This window comes from Hyla sarda, unplaced genomic scaffold, assembly GCF_029499605.1.
Source record: "Hyla sarda isolate aHylSar1 unplaced genomic scaffold, aHylSar1.hap1 scaffold_1428, whole genome shotgun sequence".
Classification (NCBI taxonomy): Eukaryota; Metazoa; Chordata; class Amphibia; order Anura; family Hylidae; genus Hyla; species Hyla sarda.
This window is the reverse complement of record NW_026608058.1, coordinates 26895-49278: the sequence shown is the minus strand read 5'-3', so window position 1 is coordinate 49278 and position 22384 is coordinate 26895. Positions and strand designations below refer to the sequence as shown.

The window sequence follows — 22384 nt, the reverse complement described above, 5'->3', positions numbered from 1 at the left end:
ACAATAAGCTGGAGGGTGAGGTACAGTCCGTGTCATGAGCGTGGCCCCCTGACCATCACACTTCTCTGGTGCCTTATTCCAGGGGCCCCAGGGTAATGTAAATCCCATCATCCAGTATGGGTGTCACATGATTTAGGGGGTGGGCTGTGACTACCTTGGTGTCAGCCTCTGATTCTCCCCTCTGTATCAGGTAAAGTGTTGTCACGTGACCTGAGTGAGATGCGCGCACGCCTCTTCCTGAACCTCGGCTTCCTGTACGACATCATGGGGCAGGCGGATAAGTGCAGCTTCTACATCAGGAAGAGCATCTTCATCGCAGAGTAATGGCGTCCTCTTTATCTGTGTATTCTCTCCGCCCCAGCCCCTCCCCTGACTTAGCCCCGCCTTCTTTCTCTCACAGACAGACCCAGCTCCATGAGGATCTGTACAGAGCCAACTCCAACCTCGCCAGCATCCACCTGCGCAACGGTGAGCACTCCAAAGCCATCCGCTGCTGGGAGGCGGCCCGGGAGTGCGCAGTACGTATGCGCGACAAGTACATGGAGAGCGAATGTTACTGCAGCATCGGCCAGGTGAGGGCGCTCCAGAGCGGCGGTCACACATTCAGCTGGAGCTGCCATTGCTCACTGTCTTTCTCCTCCTCCAGACTCTGCTATCTCTGGGAGACTTCTCTGCAGGAAAGCGGTCTCTGAAGAAAGCGTTCCGCCTGGGCAGTCTGCAGGAGTCCGACCGTGACACAGTGCGCCGGAGCCTGAAATACGGTGAATTATTCTGTGTCCCCTAATATAACCCCCCACATTCCAGGGGCCCAACATACAACATCCTCCTCATTCCTGGCAGGGGCTCCGACTCCTCTATAATAACCATGTATCTGTGTCTTTCAGCGATTAAAGGGTGTCAGCTGGAAGAGATGTTGTCAGAGCTGACAGAAAGCACCCAGCAGGGGGCGCTGTCCTTGAATGAGCAACTGGGGGACCTCTACTGTAAGGTCGGCTGCTACAGGAAAGCTGTGGAGTATTATAAGATGCAGGTAAGGGCCTTATACTGTGTATGGGATTATTCTGCCGTCTACCGGGAATGTGTCCAGACCCCTATCTGCTCTGTTGGGGTGGAGCTTTCACATGCTCATGCTGTGCAGGGGTGGAGCTTACATATGCTCAAGCTTTTGGAGGGATTGGTGGGTGGAGCTTACACATTCTCAAGCTGGGGTTGGGATTACATTCTCATGCTGTGCGGGGGTGGGGCTTACACATGCTCATGCTGTGTGAGGGTGGGGCTTACACATGCTTAAACTGTGCTGGGCAGAGCTCTATGATGTCCTCGGCTGATCCTTACATGAGGTATGTGTCATATTTTACATAAACCTCATTTTTGCTAAACTTTCCCGGCTACCTGAAGCTCCACCCACTGTGCCCGATCGGGCCCTGTACTCCGGAACCTGAGATCTTCTGTAAGGATGCACTTCCTTCTTCTTGCTCCTGCCATGATCCATGCACATGGTTAGGGGGTGGGTGGTGGTCTTCATGATGGTGTAGCAGTCAGTAGGGGGTGGGCGGTGGTCTTCATGATGGTGGAGCAGTCAGCAGGGGTAGGCAATGGTCTTCATGATGATGTAGCAGTCAGTAGGGGGTGGACGGTGGTCTTCATGATGATGTAGCAGTCAGTAGGGGGTGGACGGTGGTCTTCATGATGGTGGAGCAGTCAGTAGGGGGTGGACGGTGGTCTTCATGATGGTGGAGCAGTCAGCAGGGGGTGGGCTGTGGTCTTGATGATGGTGGAGCAGTCAGCAGGGGGTGGGCGGTGGTCTTGATGATGGTGGAGCAGTCAGCAGGGGGTGGGCGGTGGTCTTGATGATGGTGGAGCAGTCAGCAGGGGGTGGGCGGTGGTCTTGATGATGGTGGAGCAGTCAGCAGGGGGTGGGCTGTGGTCTTCATGATGGTGGAGCAGTCAGCAGGGGGTGGGCAGTGGTCTTCATGATGATGTAGCAGTCAGTAGGGGGTGGACGGTGGTCTTCATGATGATGTAGCAGTCAGTAGGGGTGGACGGTGGTCTTCATGATGGTGGAGCAGTCAGTAGGGGGTGGACGGTGGTCTTCATGATGGTGGAGCAGTCAGCAGGGGTAGGCAATGGTCTTCATGATGTAGCAGTCAGTAGGGGGTGGACGGTGGTCTTCATGATGGTGGAGCAGTCAGTAGGGGGTGGACGGTGGTCTTAATGATGGTGTAGCAGTCAGTAGGGGGTGGACGGTGGTCTTCATGATGATGTAGCAGTCAGTAGGGGGTGGACGGTGGTCTTCATGATGGTGGAGCAGTCAGCAGGGGGTGGGCTGTGGTCTTGATGATGGTGGAGCAGTCAGCAGGGGGTGGGCTGTGGTCTTGATGATGGTGGAGCAGTCAGCAGGGGGTGGGCGGTGGTCTTGATGATGGTGGAGCAGTCAGCAGGGGGTGGGCGGTGGTCTTGATGATGGTGGAGCAGTCAGCAGGGGGTGGGCGGTGGTCTTGATGATGGTGGAGCAGTCAGCAGGGGGTGGGCGGTGGTCTTGATGATGGTGGAGCAGTCAGCAGGGGGTGGGCGGTGGTCTTGATGATGGTGGAGCAGTCAGCAGGGGGTGGGCGGTGGTCTTGATGATGGTGGAGCAGTCAGCAGGGGGTGGGCGGTGGTCTTGATGATGGTGGAGCAGTCAGCAGGGGGTGGGCGGTGGTCTTGATGACGGTGGAGCAGTCAGCAGGGGGTGGGCGGTGGTCTTGATGACGGTGGAGCAGTCAGCAGGGGGTGGGCGGTGGTCTTCATGATGGTTTCCTATGCCTCTTGTTGTAGCTTCGCTGCGCCGAGTCCTTGTGCCGTCCTGACCGGGAGCTTGCAGTCATCCATGTGTCCCTGGCTGCGACCTTTAGTGACCTCAGGGACTATCGTCAGGCCGTGGAGCACTATCGAGCTGAGCTGGACCTGCGCAGAGGGAATCCCCGCGAGGTGAGAAGGTCGAGAGGGGTGGAGCTCTGAGGTCATCCCTGGGTCATATCTATAGTGCCGTCTCTTCAGCAGTGATTGGGGGTGGTCTGGTGGGCGGCTGTGACCATTATTAAGATGTTCCCGCCTTCCAGGAGTGTAAGACGTGGTTGAACATGGCGCTGGCATTGGAGGAGGATGGTCAGGGGTACAAGGAGGTGCAGAGCTGCCTAAACAGTGCCAGGAAGTGCGCCCGAGAGGCTGGAGATGCCCAACTACAGGTGAGCCCCAAGCTACATTGTACCCCCCCCCCCCCCCCCGCACGGACTCTGTAGACCCTCCCCCACCACTTGTTTCCATCTCCAGAGGAAGGCCCTGCGGCAGCTCCTCAGCGTCCAGCAGAAGTGGGGGGCCCCGGATGTGGAGGAGACGGCGGCGGAGTTACACGAGCTCTGTGGTGGGGAGAGTGGGGAGAGCAGTGAGGACGAGGAGAACAGTGACCCCCTGCAGGAGAGCGAGCTGGAGCTGTCCCAGAGCGGTAGGTACCGGAGACCCCCCCCCCCCGACATCAGACCCGGAACACGCAGGGTTAACAGGATACGCCTTTTGTTGTCTATTACAGAGGACGACGACCTGGAGGGATACGAGAAGTCTGTGCCGGGGCGGAGGAGGGCCGTGCGGGTGAGTGCAGGTTAGTAGGGAGACCCCCGTATTCATTCCGCTCATTAACCCTCGCTGTCTCTCATTAGTGGAATCGCCGTAATGAGAAGGGGGAGACGGTTCTGCATCGCGCCTGTATCGAAGGGAACGCCAAGATGGTGGAGTGCCTACTGGAGAAGGTGAGTGGGGGCCACTCCCAAACTGCTGACTGTGGGGGGGCTGCCACATTAACAAATTAATTCCTGTATTCCAGGGACACCCCCTGAACCCCCGAGATTACTGTGGATGGACCCCCCTTCATGAGGCCTGTAACCATGGACACCTAGGTGAGCTGACGTGACGGTATATGGTGCCGCTCTAGTGCCCTCTGTCTGCACCCCCCGTCCTCTGTATTATCTCTGGTATCTGTACCCATCCCCCCCATCCGTTTTGTTTGGTTACCGCTCGCGCTCCTCCGTTTCTTTCCGCTTATACAGCAGTAGTTAACCCTAGCTGTGCTGGTCTATACACTGAGAATTATAAGAAATATGGGAAACAAACCTCAGGAATCATCGTCTGCACCGAATCCGGACAGAAGACGGGATAGTCCTGAAGTCATCTCCTGACATTTAACCCTTCCAAGCCTCAATTGCCATTTTTAATCCTTTGCAATCTAGAACTTGTAATATGGATCGTCAGAATAATCAAAAAGGAATCGGTCAGATTAATAAGTGAGGAGCGACCAAGATATACGTCCCCACAACCTGACCGAACCATCAGCATGGCACATTAGGCCGGGAATATCATGGACTACGTACAATAGGATTGTACAACCTGTTCAGGAATGGGGACACAACACACACACAACAAAAACACACACAACAAAAACACACACGCACACACCACACGCACACAACAAAAACACACACAACAAAAACACACGCACACAACAAAAACACACACAAACACACACAACAAAAACACACACAACAAAAACACACACACCACACGCACACAACAAAAACACACACAACAAAAACACACACACACCACACGCACACAACAAAAACACACACACCACACGCACACACCACACGCACACAACAAAAACACACACAACAAAAACACACACACACCACACGCACACAACAAAAACACACACAACAAAAACACACACACACCACACACACACAACAAAAACACGCACACACCACACGCACACACCACACGCACACAACAAAAACACACACAACAAAAACACACACACACCACACGCACACAACAAAAACACACACACACCACACGCACACACCACACACACAACAAAAACACACACGCACACACCACACGCACACAACAAAAACACACACAACAAAAACACACGCACACAACAAAAACACACACAAACACACACAACAAAAACACACACACACAACAAAAACACACACACACACACAACAAAAACACACACACACAACAAAAACACACACACGCACACAACAAAAACACACACAACAAAAACACACACCACACGCACACAACAAAAACACACACAACAAAAACACACACACCACACGCACACAACAAAAACACACACAACAAAAACACACGCACACAACACACACGCACACAACACACACGCACACAACACACACGCACACAACACACACGCACACAACACACACGCACACAACACACACGCACACAACACACACGCACACAACACACACGCACACAACACACACAACACATACACACACAACACATACATACGCACACAACGCACGCACACAACATACGCACACAACGCACGCACACAACGCACGCACAATAAACACACGCACACAACGCACGCACAATAAACACACGCACACAACGCACGCACAATAAACACACGCACACAACGCACGCACAATAAACACACGCACACAACGCACGCACAATAAACACACGCACACAACGCACGCACAATAAACACACATGCACACAACGCACGCACAATAAACACACATGCATACAAACGCACGCACAATACACAACATACACACATACATAACAAACACACACATTCACACAACAAACACACACAACATAAACCACATACACACACATATATATACACACACACACACATACATATATATACGCATACACACCAAACACACATTCACACAACAAACGCACACACATACAAACACACACAACATAAACCACATACACACACACACACACAGATAGATATATTATATATATATATATATATATATATATATATATATATATATATATAATATACACATGCAGAATATGTCGGCAGATAAGAACCATTTGGCACAATAATCTGAATCCTATGAATAGTCCCTATCCCTATCTTATATGAAGGATAGTCTTATACCTATCCCTATCTTATATGAAGGATAGTCTTATACCTATCCCTATCTTATATGAAGGATAGTCTTATACCTATCTCTATCTTATATGAAGGATATCCTTATACCTATCTCTATCTTATATGAAGGATAGTCTTATACCTATCCCTATCTTATATGAAGGATAGTCTTATACCTATCCCTATCTTATATGAAGGATAGTCTTATACCTATCTCTATCTTATATGAAGGATATCCTTATACCTATCCCTATCTTATATGAAGGATAGCCTTATACCTATCCCTATCTTATATGGAGGATAGCCTTATACCTATCTCTATCTTATATGAAGGACAGCCTTATACCTATCCCTATCTTATATGAAGGATAGCCTTATACCTATCTCTATCTCATATGAAGGATAGCCTTATACCTATCTCTATCTTATATGAAGGATAGTCTTATACCTATCCCTATCTTATATGAAGGATAGCCTTATACCTATCCCTATCTTATATGAAGGATATCCTTATACCTATCTCTATCTTATATGAAGGATGGCCTTATACCTATCCCTATCTTATATGAAGGATGGCCTTATACCTATCTCTATCTTATATGAAGGATAGTCTTATACCTATCCCTATCTTATATGAAGGATAGTCTTATACCTATCCCTATCTTATATGAAGGATAGCCTTATACCTATCTCTATCTTATATGAAGGATAGTCTTATACCTATCTCTATCTTATATGAAGGATAGTCTTATACCTATCTCTATCTTATATGAAGGATAGCCTTATACCTATCTCTATCTTATATGAAGGATAGCCTTATACCTATCTCTATCTTATATGAAGGATAGTCTTATACCTATCCCTTTCTTATATGAAGGATAACCTTATGCCTATCTCTATCTTATATGGAGGATAGCCTTATACCTATCCCTATCTTATATGAAGGATAGCCTTATACCTATCCCTATCTTATATGAAGGATAGCCTTATACCTATCCCTATCTTATATGAAGGATAGCCTTATACCCATCTCTATCTTATATGAAGGATATCCTTATACCTATCCCTATCTTATATGAAGGATAGCCTTATACCTATCCCTATCTTATATGAAGGATAGCCTTATGCTTATCCCATACATGTTTAAACTCCTTCACTGTATTTGCAGCGACCACTTCTGCAGGAAGGATATTCCCTGTATCCACTACTCTCTCAGTAAAGTAATACTTCCTGATATATATATATATATATATATATATATATATATATATATATATATGAGAGGACATAGTGATATATATATATGAGGACATAGTGTTATATATATATATGAGAGAGGACATAGTGTTATATATATATATATATATATATATATATATATATATATATATATATATATATATAGAGGACATAGTGTTATATATATAGAGGACATAGTGTTATATATATAGAGGACATAGTGTTATATATATATGAGAGAGGACATAGTGTTATATATATATATATATAAACACTATGTCCTCTCTCATATATATATAACACTATGTCCTCTATATAACACTATGTCCTCTATATATATATATATATAAACACTATGTCCTCTCTCATATATATATAACACTCTGTCCTCTATATAACACTCTGTCCTCTTGTGGTGGTTTTTCTTCTCTTATATATCTTCTTTCCCGTGTTGATTCCCTTTCTGTATATAAAGTCTCTATCATGTCCCTCAGTCTCTTCTTTCTTCTATACATGTTCAGGTCCTGTAACCTTTCCTGGTACGTTTTATCCTCCATGTCCTAGTTTAGTATCTTCTCTGGACTCTCTCTAGAGAATCTATATCCTTCTGGAGATACGGCCTCCAGTACTGCACACAATACTCCAAGTGAGGTCTCACCAGTGTCCTGTACAGCGGCATGAGCACTTCTCTTTACTGCTTATACCTCTCCATATACACCCATGAGCACTTCTCTCTACTGCTTATACCTCTCCCTATACACCCATGAGCACTTCTCTCTACTGCTTATACCTCTCCCTATACACACATGATCATTTCTCTCTACTGCTTATACCTCTCCCTATGCACCCATGAGCACTTCTCTCTACTGCTTATACCTCTCCATATACACCCATGAGCACTTCTCTCTACTGCTTATGCCTCTCCATATACACCCATGAGCACTTCTCTCTACTGCTTATACCTCTCCCTATACACACATGATCATTTCTCTCTACTGCTTATACCTCTCCCTATGCACCCATGAACACTTCCCTCTCTACTGCTTATACCTCTCCCTATAAACCCATGAACACTTCCCTCTACTGCTTATACCTCTCCCTATTCACCCATGAGCACTTCTCTCTACTGCTTATACCTCTCCCTATACACACATGATCATTTCTCTCTACTGCTTATACCTCTCCCTATGCACCCATGAACACTTCCCTCTCTACTGCTTATACCTCTCCCTATAAACCCATGAACACGTCTCTCTTTCTACTGCTTATACCTCTCCCTATACATCCAAGCATTCTGCTAGCGTTTCCTGCTGCTCTATTACATGGTCTTCCTACCTTTTAAGTCTTCTGTAATAATTTCTCCTATATCCTTTTGAGGTCAGGACTGTCACATGTTCTATATTCTGCCCGAGGGTTTTTACGCCCCCGGTCCATTATCTCTAGATAAATGTAGATAAGGGAAGTGAAACATCTCAACCCGACCCCATAGAACCCAAACTGTGCTCATCCCAAGACACTTGAAGGCATCATGTCTCCTCCCCCCCCCCCCCCCCCCCATTGTGCCCATTAGGGGATCCATATTGAAACGAATGTCACTTTGGTTAGACCAATTACTGCAACTAATGGCCCAAAGAGTCTGTGACTATCTCAAGGACCCTGTGATTTCCTGAAAACCTTTTTAGTCGTATGAGGTGGAAGTGGCTATGCCGTGATGGTGTACGGTTGTGTACCATGACCGCTCTCGACTTCCACCTAAAAAAAAATACAGCAAATACACCAGCAAATTTATCCGACAGCTTCTTGTTAGACAAGAACTCATCCAGAGGATTGGGGCTTCTATGGGGTCACGTCATTCCCCCTCCATGGCCAATTTAACCATGTAATTCTGGGAAGAGATGATGATTACTCTCAGCAGAACCCGTTCTCCAATTCTATTCAGTGGTTTGGGAGATTCCTGGTTGATGTCTTTATCATCTGGATGGAGACCTTGTACCGCTTCTTGTGGACTGTGAATAGGACTAGAATATAAAATTCACATGTAGTGTACGACCCACAGACATGGTATTGTGGGAGAAGACATTCAGACCTCCGCACATCATATACCGGTATCTGGTAACACCATGTTTTGGGCAGACACAACCACCCTGTTCACATTGCACGAGTGATTCCCGTTGGTGAATTGACTGTAAAAGAAATAGTTCAAAAAACTAAAACTCAAAAAAAACAAAAACTTTTGTGTAGCGAATATAACAATCCAGAAGTATATGGGGCCACGAACATTATAGCAAAGGAAAAACGCGATTAATTCTCAACCTCACGAGAGCTGACGTCCCCACAATCAGTATACACCGATAATAAAAACATATCCACATGTGCACAAGAAGAGCAGAAAATGGCAGAAATATAAACTAGAGTTTGTGCGAATGTACCAAAAAAAAAAAATCTACACTGCGTGATGTCCCCTAGTGCAATAGTCACAAACACAGGAAATACTAAGTGCTTGCGGAACAAAGGGTTCCATCGTTGCTGTAGTAACCTGTATAGATCTTGTAGGCACAGTACAGAGGGTTCCATCGTTGCTGTAGTAACCTGTATAGATCTTGTAGGCACAGTACAGAGGGTTATATCTTTGCTGTAGTAACCTGTATAGATCTTGTAGGCACAGTACAGAGGGTTCTATCGTTGCTGTAGTAACCTGTATAGATCTTGTAGGCACAGTACAGAGGGTTATATCTTTGCTGTAGTAACCTGTATAGATCTTGTAGGCACAGTACAGAGGGTTCTATCGTTGCTGTAGTAACCTGTATAGATCTTGTAGGCACAGTACAGAGGGTTATATCTTTGCTGTAGTAACCTGTATAGATCTTGTAGGCACAGTACAGAGGGTTCTATCGTTGCTGTAGTAACCTGTATAGATCTTGTAGGCACAGTACAGAGGGTTCTATCGTTGCTGTAGTAACCTGTATAGATCTTGTAGGCACAGTACAGAGGGTTCTATCGTTGCTGTAGTAACCTGTATAGATCTTGTAGACACAGTACAGAGGGTTCTATCGTTGCTGTAGTAACCTGTATAGATCTTGTAGGCACAGTACAGAGGGTTATATCTTTGCTGTAGTAACCTGTATAGATCTTGTAGGCACAGTACAGAGGGTTCTATCGTTGCTGTAGTAACCTGTATAGATCTTGTAGGCACAGTACAGAGGGTTCTATCGTTGCTGTAGTAACCTGTATAGATCTTGTAGGCACAGTACAGAGGGTTCTATCGTTGCTGTAGTAACCTGTATAGATCTTGTAGGCACAGTACAGAGGGTTATATCTTTGCTGTAGTAACCTGTATAGATCTTGTAGGCACAGTACAGAGGGTTCTCTAGTTGCTGTAGTAATCCATGTAGACACAGTACAGAGGGTTCTATCGTTGCGGTAGTAATCCATGTAGACACAGTACAGAGGGTTCTATCGTTGCGGTAGTAATCCATGTAGACACAGTACAGAGGGTTCTATTGTGGTAGTAATCCGTGTAGACACAGTACAGAGGGTTCTATCGTTGCGGTAGTAATCCATGTAGACACAGTACAGAGGGTTCTATCGTTGCTGTAGTAATCCATGTAGACACAGTACAGAGGGTTCTATCGTTGCTGTAGTAATCAGTGTAGACACAGTACAGAGGGTTCTATCGTTGCTGTAGTAATCAGTGTAGACACAGTACAGAGGGTTCTATCGTTGCTGTAGTAATCAGTGTAGACACAGTACAGAGGGTTCTATCGTTGTGGTAGTAATCCATGTAGACACAGTACAGAGGGTTCTATTGTGGTAGTAATCCGTGTAGACACAGTACAGAGGGTTCTATCGTTGCGGTAGTAATCCATGTAGACACAGTACAGAGGGTTCTATCGTTGCTGTAGTAATCCATGTAGACACAGTACAGAGGGTTCTATCGTTGCGGTAGTAATCCATGTAGACACAGTACAGAGGGTTCTATCGTTGCTGTAGTAATCCATGTAGACACAGTACAGAGGGTTCTATCGTTGCTGTAGTAATCAGTGTAGACACAGTACAGAGGGTTCTATCGTTGCTGTAGTAATCAGTGTAGACACAGTACAGAGGGTTCTATCGTTGCTGTAGTAATCAGTGTAGACACAGTACAGAGGGTTCTATCGTTGCGGTAGTAATCAGTGTAGACACAGTACAGAGGGTTCTATCGTTGTGGTAGTAATCCATGTAGACACAGTACAGAGGGTTCTATCGTTGCGGTAGTAATCAGTGTAGACACAGTACAGAGGGTTCTATCGTTGCTGTAGTAATCAGTGTAGACACAGTACAGAGGGTTCTATCGTTGCTGTAGTAATCAGTGTAGACACAGTACAGAGGGTTCTATCGTTGCTGTAGTAATCAGTGTACACACAGTACAGAGGGTTCTATCGTGGTAGTAATAATCTGTGTAGATGTAGCCTCAATAAAGAATGGTTTGTATTGAGGAGCTGGATCCAGAGGATTGGTCTTCATTTACAGCTGTACTGAGCGCTGGGATTGGTGCGGATCTGAACGCTCCACTAAGGGGAAGGCTCTGTTCCATGATGGGACTAGTAGTACAAGCGCTACTGCAGAGTCACCACAGCCGTTTGCAGACTCCAGCAGCCTGGGGAAACTACTACTCCCATCATAGAAAATCTTTGTTCTGGCATCTTTGTCCATTCCAATCAGTCCCTTGCCCCTTGACCTCCATTGATCTCCCTCTGGTAATACTGTAGACCTTCTCCCAGAAGCACTGAACACCCCCCCCCCCCCCCCCCCCAGGCCTTCCTGGCCTCTTGCCTCCCCCAACCTGTCTCAAGCCTCTGGCCTCTTCTTTCCTTGGCTCCCTTGCTCCCCGGCCTATTTGTCCATCTGCTCCCTTACCCCCCTGGCCTCTTTGTCTCCCATATACTGGGCCTCCAGCCTCTGCAGGTTCCTTACTGATTTCTATTTTTATCTGCAGATATTGTCCAGTTACTGCTTGAGCACGGGGCGAACATCAATGATCCTGGGGGTCCATTGTGTGAAGGGATCACTCCCCTCCATGATGCTCTTTCCAGTGGTAACTTTCACGTGGCTCAGCTGCTGATAAAAAGAGGAGCGTCTGTAACCCAAAAGAACACCAAGGTGGGTGTCCCTGCATCCATAGCGGCCCCTTATATTGTACATAGATCTTATCTCTGTTGTCTCCATAGGGAGTGACCCCACTCGGCAGCCTGCAGGAATGGATTCACATATACGGGAAGCACCTGGACCAGGAGACGCGGAGGGACTGTAAGGAGACGGAAAAGATGCTGCGGGATGCCCTGGAGGGAAGGGGTAAGGGCCCGGGGCCATGTGTTGTTGGAGCCTGATAACCTCTCTGTAAATGGTGAACATGGGGGGAACCTGCTGGACACACACAATACTGACCCTCCATCTTCTCTCCTGTTCCCTTGCAGCAGTCTCCTCCACTCCTAAGCCGGCCCCCGAGCTCCAGGACAGCGAGCTTTTTGATGCGGAGGGCTCCGAACCACTTATGGTCAGCCCCTCTTATTCCTCTAGGAAGCAGCAGGAAAACTCTGCCACTCCAAGAGGTCGCTCAGTGACAGAGCATCGAATGCACAGGCACCTGCGACAGTCCAGCCCAGAAGACAAGGATTTCCCCATACATCGCTCTCCTCCACTCCGATCCAGCACCCAAATCCCTGAGGAGGAGGATGCGCCCATAGAGGAGCCCGAGCAGCTTATGACCCCTCTCAGACCAGTAAAGAAGCGGCCACGTCTTGGAGCGCCAATGTCATCCTCTGATTCAGACGTCAGGGAGAGAAGTGCGGGGCCAGATCCTCCCAGGCTCCCGGAGAGCGGAAGAGAAGCCTACCAGAAAGCCATGCAAGGTCTGGGCAGTGCCAAATCCCGCCTGCTGACCCAGAGCCTGGCACTACCAGAGGTGGCCCCCAGCCCTGAGGAGCCGGCGTCCATGTGGGCCCTGGTGCCCTCAGAAGATTACCTTGGAGATGATTGGCTGGAAGATGATTTATTGGTGGACTCTCGCTCCAGAAAGAGAAGCCGCAGGTCCCCGGGAAGCCTGGAGGTGGAGGAGATAGAGGAGTCTAGTGAGGAAGAGACGGCTGAGGCAGCACTCCGCCGGAGGGAGAAGGCCGTCCCTCGTACTCTGTCCAGAAAACGCTCCCGCCAGACCAAGCTGACACAGATTGTAGACCGGGCTGTGGTGGGGCGCACGAAGAGCTGTCAGGGGGGGCAGAATGACGTCTCCATCCCCCGCATAATGGACAGCGCCAGAGCAATGAACACAAGTATGGATGGCGGGGGCACCCCTTCTCCTGCCATCACTCAGGTGGGTCAGTGGGGGGGGGGATCGGTGAATGAGATCTCTACTTTCATCATCCCCAGACGTCACTAGTCCTATAACAAAGCAGACCCATCCCGATCCTTCGTACCTCTGTGCTTTACATCAGGTCTCACTCCTTCATACCCTGTAGTCAGATGGATGAAGTGAGGGTCTGGTAATCCGGAGCAGTAAAGTTTTCTACGGACCTTGCAGCTGCTGCTTTCTGATTGGCTGGGCCGCACACACCCTGCCCACACACTCGGCCCAGCCCAGGGAGCTGCTTGGTTGGTATCTAGCTGAGAATAAAAATATGTCTCCTGGTACCCCTGTGGAGGTAGGTACCTGGGTGATAATTGGGGGGGGGGGTTGGCGCTAACTATTCCACGACTAAACCTGTAAAGTATTAAAAAAAAAAAAAAAAACCTCCACAGCCCTCATTAACCATTTTATTAAAACAAAAAAAATGCAGGTCATGGACATAGTCGAACACATCTGACGTAGTCCTCCCCCTTCATGTACCTGAAACAGGAAGAGAAGAAAAACACAAAAGATGATGGGTTAGTACATTTCTGGGTGCTCTCCGCCTGGAGAGCCTATCTTACCAGTCATCTTCCTGTGTAGCTCCGCCTCTACTGATGTAGCGGGAATGGAGGTGGGCAAGTGGCCTTCTGACTAGTATACATCTATATAGTATAGATGGCTTTCTTTTTTTTTTTTTGACCCGAGGCACGTGCTCTCCATCACCCAAAGTGCAAGAAAAAGTGCAAACGTGTCACACTGAAAAAAATAACGTACACAAAGGATGCGGTCTATCGCTAAGCCCTTCTCCAACAGGAGAGAAGCCCCCCCAACAAACCTACCCTTCACCTCCGGGCCAAAAGGCACCTGCAAGGATCCAGGTGCGATGCCCCTTTTCACCGAAGCTACTAAGGGGCCACAAATGCCCCTGACTTCAACCTAGGCGTTAGCCAAGGTATCAGCCGAGGAGCCGTATACTGATGGCCTCTCCACCGAAGACAAGATGCCCAGGGGTTGCAGGGAGGTGAGGAACCTGATGGGCACACACACCTCCCCTAGACCACCAGGAGCGACACCCAGAAGGGCCACCGCATTCTGACAATCCTGTGTACAAACAAACACGTAAAAGTGGCACAGTGACATATAAATAAGAGATACTGCCCGGTCATCCGGCCGGATCGATAAAATATGTCCCTGTATATAGATGGCTGTATACCCCTAATGATTTAACTAGTGCTGCTCTGGGCGCGCTCACCTCTGCTACATTAAAGGAAAACTGTCAGCCTGTTCACCCACAATACACAGGTTATAGTGCGGGTGACCAGGAGTCCATGGAGGGGTCACTTACTTACATATGTCCAGTAGGTCCCAAGATATGTCCCTCAGAAGATTTTCAGCTGACTTTAGTGAAATGTGTGCATGGGGCGGGGCTCTGTGGCTTAATTTACATATATTCTTTGACTCCACTTCACTAGTATGTGGAGTCACAGACCATGAATATGTAAATTAAGTCAGAGCCCCGCCCCCTGTGTGCTATTCACTGAAATCAGCAGAGGATCTTCTGGGGGACATATCTCGGGACCTACTGGGCATAAGTAAGTGACCCCTCCATGGACTCCTTGTCACCCGCACTATAACCTGTGTATTGTGGGTGAACAAGCTGACAGTTTCCCTTTAATGTAGCAGGGCGTACTCTCCTCTGCTACATTAAAGGGGTACTCTGCCCCTAGACAACTTATTCCCTATCCAAAGGCCGGACCCCCTGGGATCTCTGAGCCGGCACCCTGGCGTTCCAAACGTTTAGGTTCAGAATGCCGCCTTCAGGCAGCCATGTTTGTGATGTCGCACCACATCCCTTCCATTCATGACATCACCAATATGGCCGCCCGAAGCTGTCCAGAACACCAGGATGGTGGGGGTCTCAGTAGGTGGACCACCATGATCAGGCATCTTATCTCCTATACTTTAGAGAAGGAAGAAGTTGTCAAGGGGCGGAGGACACCTTTTAACATAGAGTGCAATTGTCTCTGCTACTGTTGCTATAGTACAACTCCCATCCTGCCTGGAGAGCCTTTGGCTGTCTGGACATGCTGGGAGTTGTAGTCCTTTCATTGTAAGCTATGCTACACTCCCTAAACTATGCTCCATCCACCTGTAAAACTAAACTATCTACGCTAAGCTGCTCCCTGAGGAAAGAAGGTGTGAGGCCCCGGCCAATCAGTGGCCTCCTCATTGGTAGTAAACTGCGCTCGTGGTTTACTACCCACCTACTACACCCGCATCCTCACCATTCACACCCGTACACTATGGATTTGCCTTACGGAGTTTCGGTGTCTCGTTGCGGCTCTTAAATATAAATTGCCCTGAGGAGCAGCTGAGGGACGGCCTTCATATCATTTCCTCATCTTGCTGGATTATCAGGATTTCCAGATCATTGGGTTTTGTAGCTCCAGCCCCTGCCAGAATCCTCCAGCCCCCCATCACCCCACTGGCAGCGCCCTTATCAGACCAGTCTTCCTCTGACTTGCCTCTTTTGTTCTTCCAGCCCCCCTCAGTGAATGTGAACCCTTCTATGCCTCCACCAATCAGAGTGCGGGTCAGAGTTCAGGACAACATCTTTCTCATCCCGATCCCGCACAGGTAGGTGACAAAGTGCTGGAGACGTTACAATGTGTCAGCGCAGGTTGGAGCAGTGACGATACAATGTATAATAACTCGTCATCCCTCTCAGTGATGGAGACACGCGGGAGGTGTCCTGGTTGGCGGAGCAGGCCTCTCAGCGCTATTACCAGAGCTGTGGGCTCCTTCCCCGTCTCACTCTCAGGAAGGAAGGGGCCCTGCTGGCCCCCGAGGACCTCGTGCTTCATGTCCTGCAGAGCAACGAGGAGGTGAGTGCTGTGTACTGTGGGGGGGGGGGTCCTCTGGAGGTGAGTGCTGTGTACTGTGGGGGGGTCCTCTGGAGGTGAGTGCTGTGTACTGTGGAGGGGTCCTCTGGAGGTGAGTGCTGTGTACTGTGGAGGGGTCCTCTGGAGGTGAGTGCTGTGTACTGTGGAGGGGTCCTCTGGAGGTGAGTGCTGTGTACTGTGGAGGGGTCCGCTGGAGGTGAGTGCTGTGTACTGTGGAGGGGTCCGCTGGAGGTGAGTGCTGTGTACTGTGGAGGGGTCCTCTGGAGGTGAGTGCTGTGTACTGTGAAGGGGTCCTCTGGAGGTGAGTGCTGTGTACTGTGGGGGGTCCTTTGGAGGGGAGAGTGCTGTGTACTGTGGGGGGGGGGTCCACTGGAGGAGAGTGCTGTGTACTGTGGGGGGGGGGTCCTCTGGAGGAGAGTGCTGTGTACTGTGGGGGGTCCTTTGGAGGGGAGAGTGCTGTGTACTGTGGGGGGGGGGTCCTCTGGAGGAGAGTGCTGTGTACTGTGGGGGGGGGGCCCTCTGGAGGAGAGTGCTGTGTACTGTGGGGGGGGGGGGGGGTCCTCTGGAAGGGAGAGTGCTGTGTACTGTGGGGGGGGTCCTCTGGAGGAGAGTGCTGTGTACTGTGGGGGGGGGGGTCCTCTGGAGGAGAGTGCTGTGTACTGTGGGGGGGGGGGTCCTCTGGAGGAGAGTGCTGTGTACTGTGGGGGGGGGGGTCCTCTGGAGGAGAGTGCTGTGTACTGTGGGGGGTCCTCTGGAGGGGAGTGCTGTGTACTGTAGGGGTCCCCTGGAGGAGAGTGCTGTGTACTGGGGGGGGGGGTCCTCTGGAGGAGAGTGCTGTGGGGGTCCTCTGGAGGAGAGTGCTGTGTACTGTGGGGGTCCTCTGGAGGAGAGTGCTTGGTCTCATTGTTGGATTATCTCCCGCAGGTTGTGGCTGAGGTGACCTCCTGGGATCTGCCGCCCCTCACTGACCGCTACAAGAAGGCCTGTCAGAGCCTGGCTGTGGGTAAGACTGGGGCTTCACTGGTTCTGCCGTGTACGGGGTCCTCGCTGGTGACTGCCGTGTACGGGGGGCCCTGTGGTGGCTGTCGTATATGGGGGGGGGGGTTCCTTGCTGGTGACTGCCCTGTTAGGGCCCTTTACCGTTTGCTCTTCTTGTAGAGGAGAATCGCCTTGTGCGGAAGGCTCTGGAGCAGCAGGAGATGAGCTCCTCCATTTCCCTGTGCCGCCTGTCCCTGCAGGGGCGCCACCTCTGTCCACTCATCCGCTCCCTGAAGCTGCAGAGCTCCCTGCGCCGGCTGCACCTGAGCGGAAACCTTCTGGGCGATCCAGAGGTGGAGGAGCTGCTCTCCATGCTGGGAACCATGCCCAACCTGACCCACCTGGACCTGTCCTGTAACCGCCTGACACATGAGGGCATCAGGAGGATGGTGCCGGCCCCGGGCACCCCGGACTACAGAGCCCTGGAGGTGAGACCCCTGTGGGTGATGATGATGGGGGAAGAGCCCTGTGGGTGATGAATGATGATGGGGGAAGAGCCCTGTGGAGGATGATGATGGGGGAAGAGCCCTGTGGATGGGGAGGAGCCCTGTGGGTGGCGATGATGTGGGGAGGATCCCTGTGGATGATGAGGGTGATGATGGAGGAGGAGCCCTGTGGATGGGGAGGAGCTCTGTGGGTGGTGATGATGGGGGAAGAGCCCTGTGGACGATCAGGGTCATGATGATGGGGGAAAGAGCCCTGTGGATGGGGAGGAGCCCTGTGGGTTGCGATGATGGGGGAGGATCCCTGTGGATGATGAGGGTGATGATGATGGAGAAGCCCTGTGGATGATGAATGATGATGGAGGAGCCCTGTGGATGATGAGGGTGATGATGTAGGAGCCCTGTGGATGATGATTGGGGAGGAGCCCTGTGGAGGAGGAGGATGATTGAGGAGGACTCCTGTGGATGATGATGGGGGAGGGGCCCTGTGGATGATGATGGAGGAACCCTCAGTGATGTCCTGTCTGTTCTCCTAGAACCTGGAGGAGCTGGACCTGAGCATGAACCCGCTGGGCGATGGCGTCTCACAGGCCTTGGCATCGCTGCTGCTCCACTGCCCGGTGCTGCGCTCCCTGCGCCTGCAGTCCTGCCAGCTCTCCGCCAAGTTCTTACAGCAATATCGCCTCCTACTGGCCAACTCCTTCAGAGGTGCGCTCACATGACCTGGACCCCCCTGCCTCCTCCGCAGTCTCATACACATTCAGCAGGGGTCTGCAGCTGTTGTAGAACTACAACTCCCATCATATCCTGACAAAACTGTAGAGCATGATGGGATCTGTAGTTCTGACTCTGTCCTGTATGATGTCTATGGATAGATAGAGAGCGCTCCTTGGTGTGATAAACGAGATAAAAGGGTTAAAAACAAGAGGGTTGAAAGCCGCTCACCCCATATAGTTGTGTACCGACATACACACATATGTAGAGCCATCCGCAGCCCTCCGTGGAGATCAGGGAGGCTTCAGAGAGGACCGCCGCTTCCACGAGGCGCAGGATAAACTCAGTAGAAAACCAGGTAAAATCAAGGAAGGTTTATTCCCAAGATACATCTTGATTTTACCTGGTTTCCTACTGAGTTTATCCTGCGCCTCGTGGAACCGGCGTTCCTCTCTAAGCCTCCCTGATCTTCTATAATGTCTGGTTGTCAGAGGATGATGGGTTCTGTTGTCCTCTCAGGGGCTGTTCACTTGAAGAACCTCTGTCTCTCCCACAATCCTCTGGGTTCCACAGGGGTGGAGCTTGTACTGAAGACCATTCCCCATGAGACCATCTCAGGCCTGGAGCTTGGAGCCGTAAGTGCGGGGGACGCTCTGATCATGGAGCCTCTGATACGATACCTGACTCAGGTGAGCGCATCGTACGCCCCCAGTGATCACACAGCCCCCCCCTACACATTGATCCGGTGACACTTCCGTTCTCTTACTCCGCTTTCTTCCTCTCCTGCAGGACGGCTGTGTCCTCTCTCACCTTGTCCTCTCCACCAATCACCTGAGCGATGAGTCTGTGCGGGATCTTTCCAGGTGAGTCCGCTGCCGTGCTCTGTGCCGTCAGGTGCTGCTGGATGTCCGGTGGTAACATGTGACCCCCCCTGCTCTCTTCTCAGGTGTCTCCCCATCTGCTCCTCCTTGACCTCTCTTGATCTGTCGGGAAATCCTAAAATTGGAGCAAATGGATTTCATTACCTGCTGAAAGGAATTCAGGAGCGAAACCAAGAAATGAAGGAACTCAATGTCACAGGTGAGATATCCGGCCACGTCGTGCCGACTCTATTACCTGGGCCTGGACCCTGTGATGGTGACCATGAGGTGATCTCTGGAGATAGATTAGTCATTGGGGAAGAAAAGAATAACAGCGCAGCACTTACCCTTTCCAGTGATTTATTTCAGATCCATAAACATTCCATGTGATGATCCAAGTACAGTGAGGTTCGTGGGGATGACGGGAGAGGGAGCTCCAAAGAGCTCTTGCGGCAAAGTTTTGCGGCAAAAAACGCTTGGTCACGCCTTCCAAGCGTGACCAAGCGGTTTTGCCACGAAACGTTGCCGCAAGAGCTCTTTGGAGCTCCCTCTCCTGTCATCCCCACGAACCTCACTGTACTTGGATCATCACATGGAATGTTTATGGATCTGAAATAAATCACTGGAAAAGGTGAGTGCTGCGCTGTTATTCTATTCTTCCACATTGTTGCATCTCTGTCTAAGTGCCACTGCACCACCCAAGTGTACAGTACAGTTACCCCCCACAACAAAGACTATTGCAAGACCCAGGGCCGAGCACCTTTTTTCTTCTGTATATAGATTAGTCATCACCGTGGAGGCCCTAGAGATAGAACAGTCATTGTGCTGTCACCATGGACATTAACGTGGTACTCATCCGAAAAACATTTTATTTTATCCCCTATCCAAGGATAGGGGATAAGATGTCTGTTTGCAGGGGTTCATGTCTATGGGAGGGGGTGTGATGGCTAGTACATAGACATGAAAGGGGGGGTGGCGGCTGTGGTCGCCAGTTATCTGGCACAGAGCGGAGTTTGCTCCGTGCACTGTATGACTGGGGTGCCGCGCCGGAGATCACACATCTTATTCCCTGTCCTTCAGAGATGTCAGGAGATTGGGAGTTGGTGAGATCCATCCCCAATTTCCAGGAGGTCACCGTCCCCAACCATAGACTACAGGGGTCCTCTTTTCTGGGGACGGGTTAGAGCTTGTGACCCCAAGAAGCAGCTGAAAGGACTCTCCATAAACAGGTCATGTAGTCACCAGTGGACAGTGACCGGGCCCCTGAGGCCCTCAGAGATGTTGGTTACTTACTCCGCCATTGCTTGTGTTTTCCAGGTTGCAGTATCCAGGGGCCCTTTAGTAGCTGCTCCTTCGACATCCTGTCCTTCTCCCTCCAGGAGCTCAGACTCTGTTCCCAAAGCCTTGCCAAAAAGGACCGAGAGATGTTGTTGCAGACCTGGCCCGGGGAGGCGCTCATCGTAAATCAACACAACAAACTCTTCTTCAAGAGACTGACGTGAGGCTCCAGGACCAACCAGAGGACATGGGGTGGAGGAGGGCGCCCATGGGAGGACATGGGGAGGGCGCCCATGGGAGGACATGGGGATGGCGCCCATGGGAGGACATGGGGATGGCGCCCATGGGAGGACATGGGGATGGCGCCCATGGGAGGACATGGGGATGGCGCCCATGGGAGGACATGGGGATGGCGCCCATGGGAGGACATGGGGATGGCGCCCATGGGAGGACATGATGAAACCGTAATCTCTGGTGACCTAGAAGAAGACGTCGTCTGTTCCTCAGTCTGGGACCTCACTCCCAAAACGATTCTGTGCAGTTGTTTAAGGGGTTGGTGCAAGCAGTAGGTGGTACCACAACAGCAGAAGACCAGGATGTAACGGAACACACGCTGAACCTTGGCTGCACAATCAGGCCTGGTGGGGGAGCCATTATTATGTACCTTCTGTTCACCACACTGTCACATGACCACCCCTGCTATTTACATAGTATGCCATCTGTACACTTAGTATTGACCGTGTAAATAGCGTATATCGCTGCGGAGCCCCGTTAATAGTGTAGTGCGCCAACGTTCTGCGCCTGTATGGGCACATGTATGTTTTTATCTGATTTTATGGTAATTTGTGAAAAGTCTATTTATTTGTTGTACGTCTGTAAATAAACAGGTATTAAGTGATCAGAGGTCTATGAATTGATGTACTGCCCAAAGCATCTCCCTACCAGCACCCAAACTATCTACCGCTGCCCAACCATACCTACCAGCACCCAACCCTACCTGCCCAAAGCACCTCCCTGCCCAACCCTACCTACCTGCACCCAAACTATCTACCGCTGCCCAACTGTTCCTACCAGTGCCCAACCCTCTACTGATGTTTTACACTCCCTACCGGCACCCGACCCTCTGTACTGATGCTTAACACTCCCTACCAGCACCCAGGTCTCTTTACCAATGCTCAACTCTCTATCAGCATCCAACGAGCTTTCTACCAGCACCCAACTATCTGTTCCACCACTCATAGAAGAAACATAAAATAGCTGTCTATCTCCCTCGGTCGGGGGCTCCATACAAGATCTCACCTCATGGAGTTTGAATGATCATGAGAACGGCTCAGAATCAGCTCAGAACTAGGAGGAGGATCTAGGCAGTGACCTCAAGGCAACTGGGACCATAGTCACAAGAAAACAATTGGTAATACACTGCATCATAAAGGACTATAATTATGCAGTGCCCACAAGGCTCCTCCCCGTACAGGCCAGTCTGAAAATCATACAGATGAATGATTCAGAGGAGAACTGGATGAGGATGTTGTGGTCTGATGAGACCAAAATGAAGCTCTTTGGCATAAGGT

General features: G+C 50.0%; 1 protein-coding gene across 1 annotated transcript; it reads left to right on the top strand.

Annotated features, from left to right (window-relative positions):
* TONSL (tonsoku like, DNA repair protein) lies at positions 1-21711 on the top strand (the record flags this gene model as incomplete). Its single annotated transcript, XM_056552170.1, is given in 23 exon segments — positions 1-15; positions 191-320; positions 401-572; positions 647-761; positions 885-1030; positions 2818-2970; positions 3102-3227; positions 3313-3484; positions 3569-3627; positions 3696-3785; positions 3860-3932; positions 12189-12352; positions 12421-12544; positions 12667-13562; positions 16120-16214; positions 16306-16462; positions 17405-17483; positions 17639-17946; positions 18498-18669; positions 19195-19364; positions 19465-19538; positions 19622-19755; positions 20853-21711. Coding segments are annotated over 23 exon segments (3809 nt in total), but the record flags the coding sequence as incomplete, so codon positions are not given.
* Positions 21712-22384: the final 673 nt, after the last annotated feature.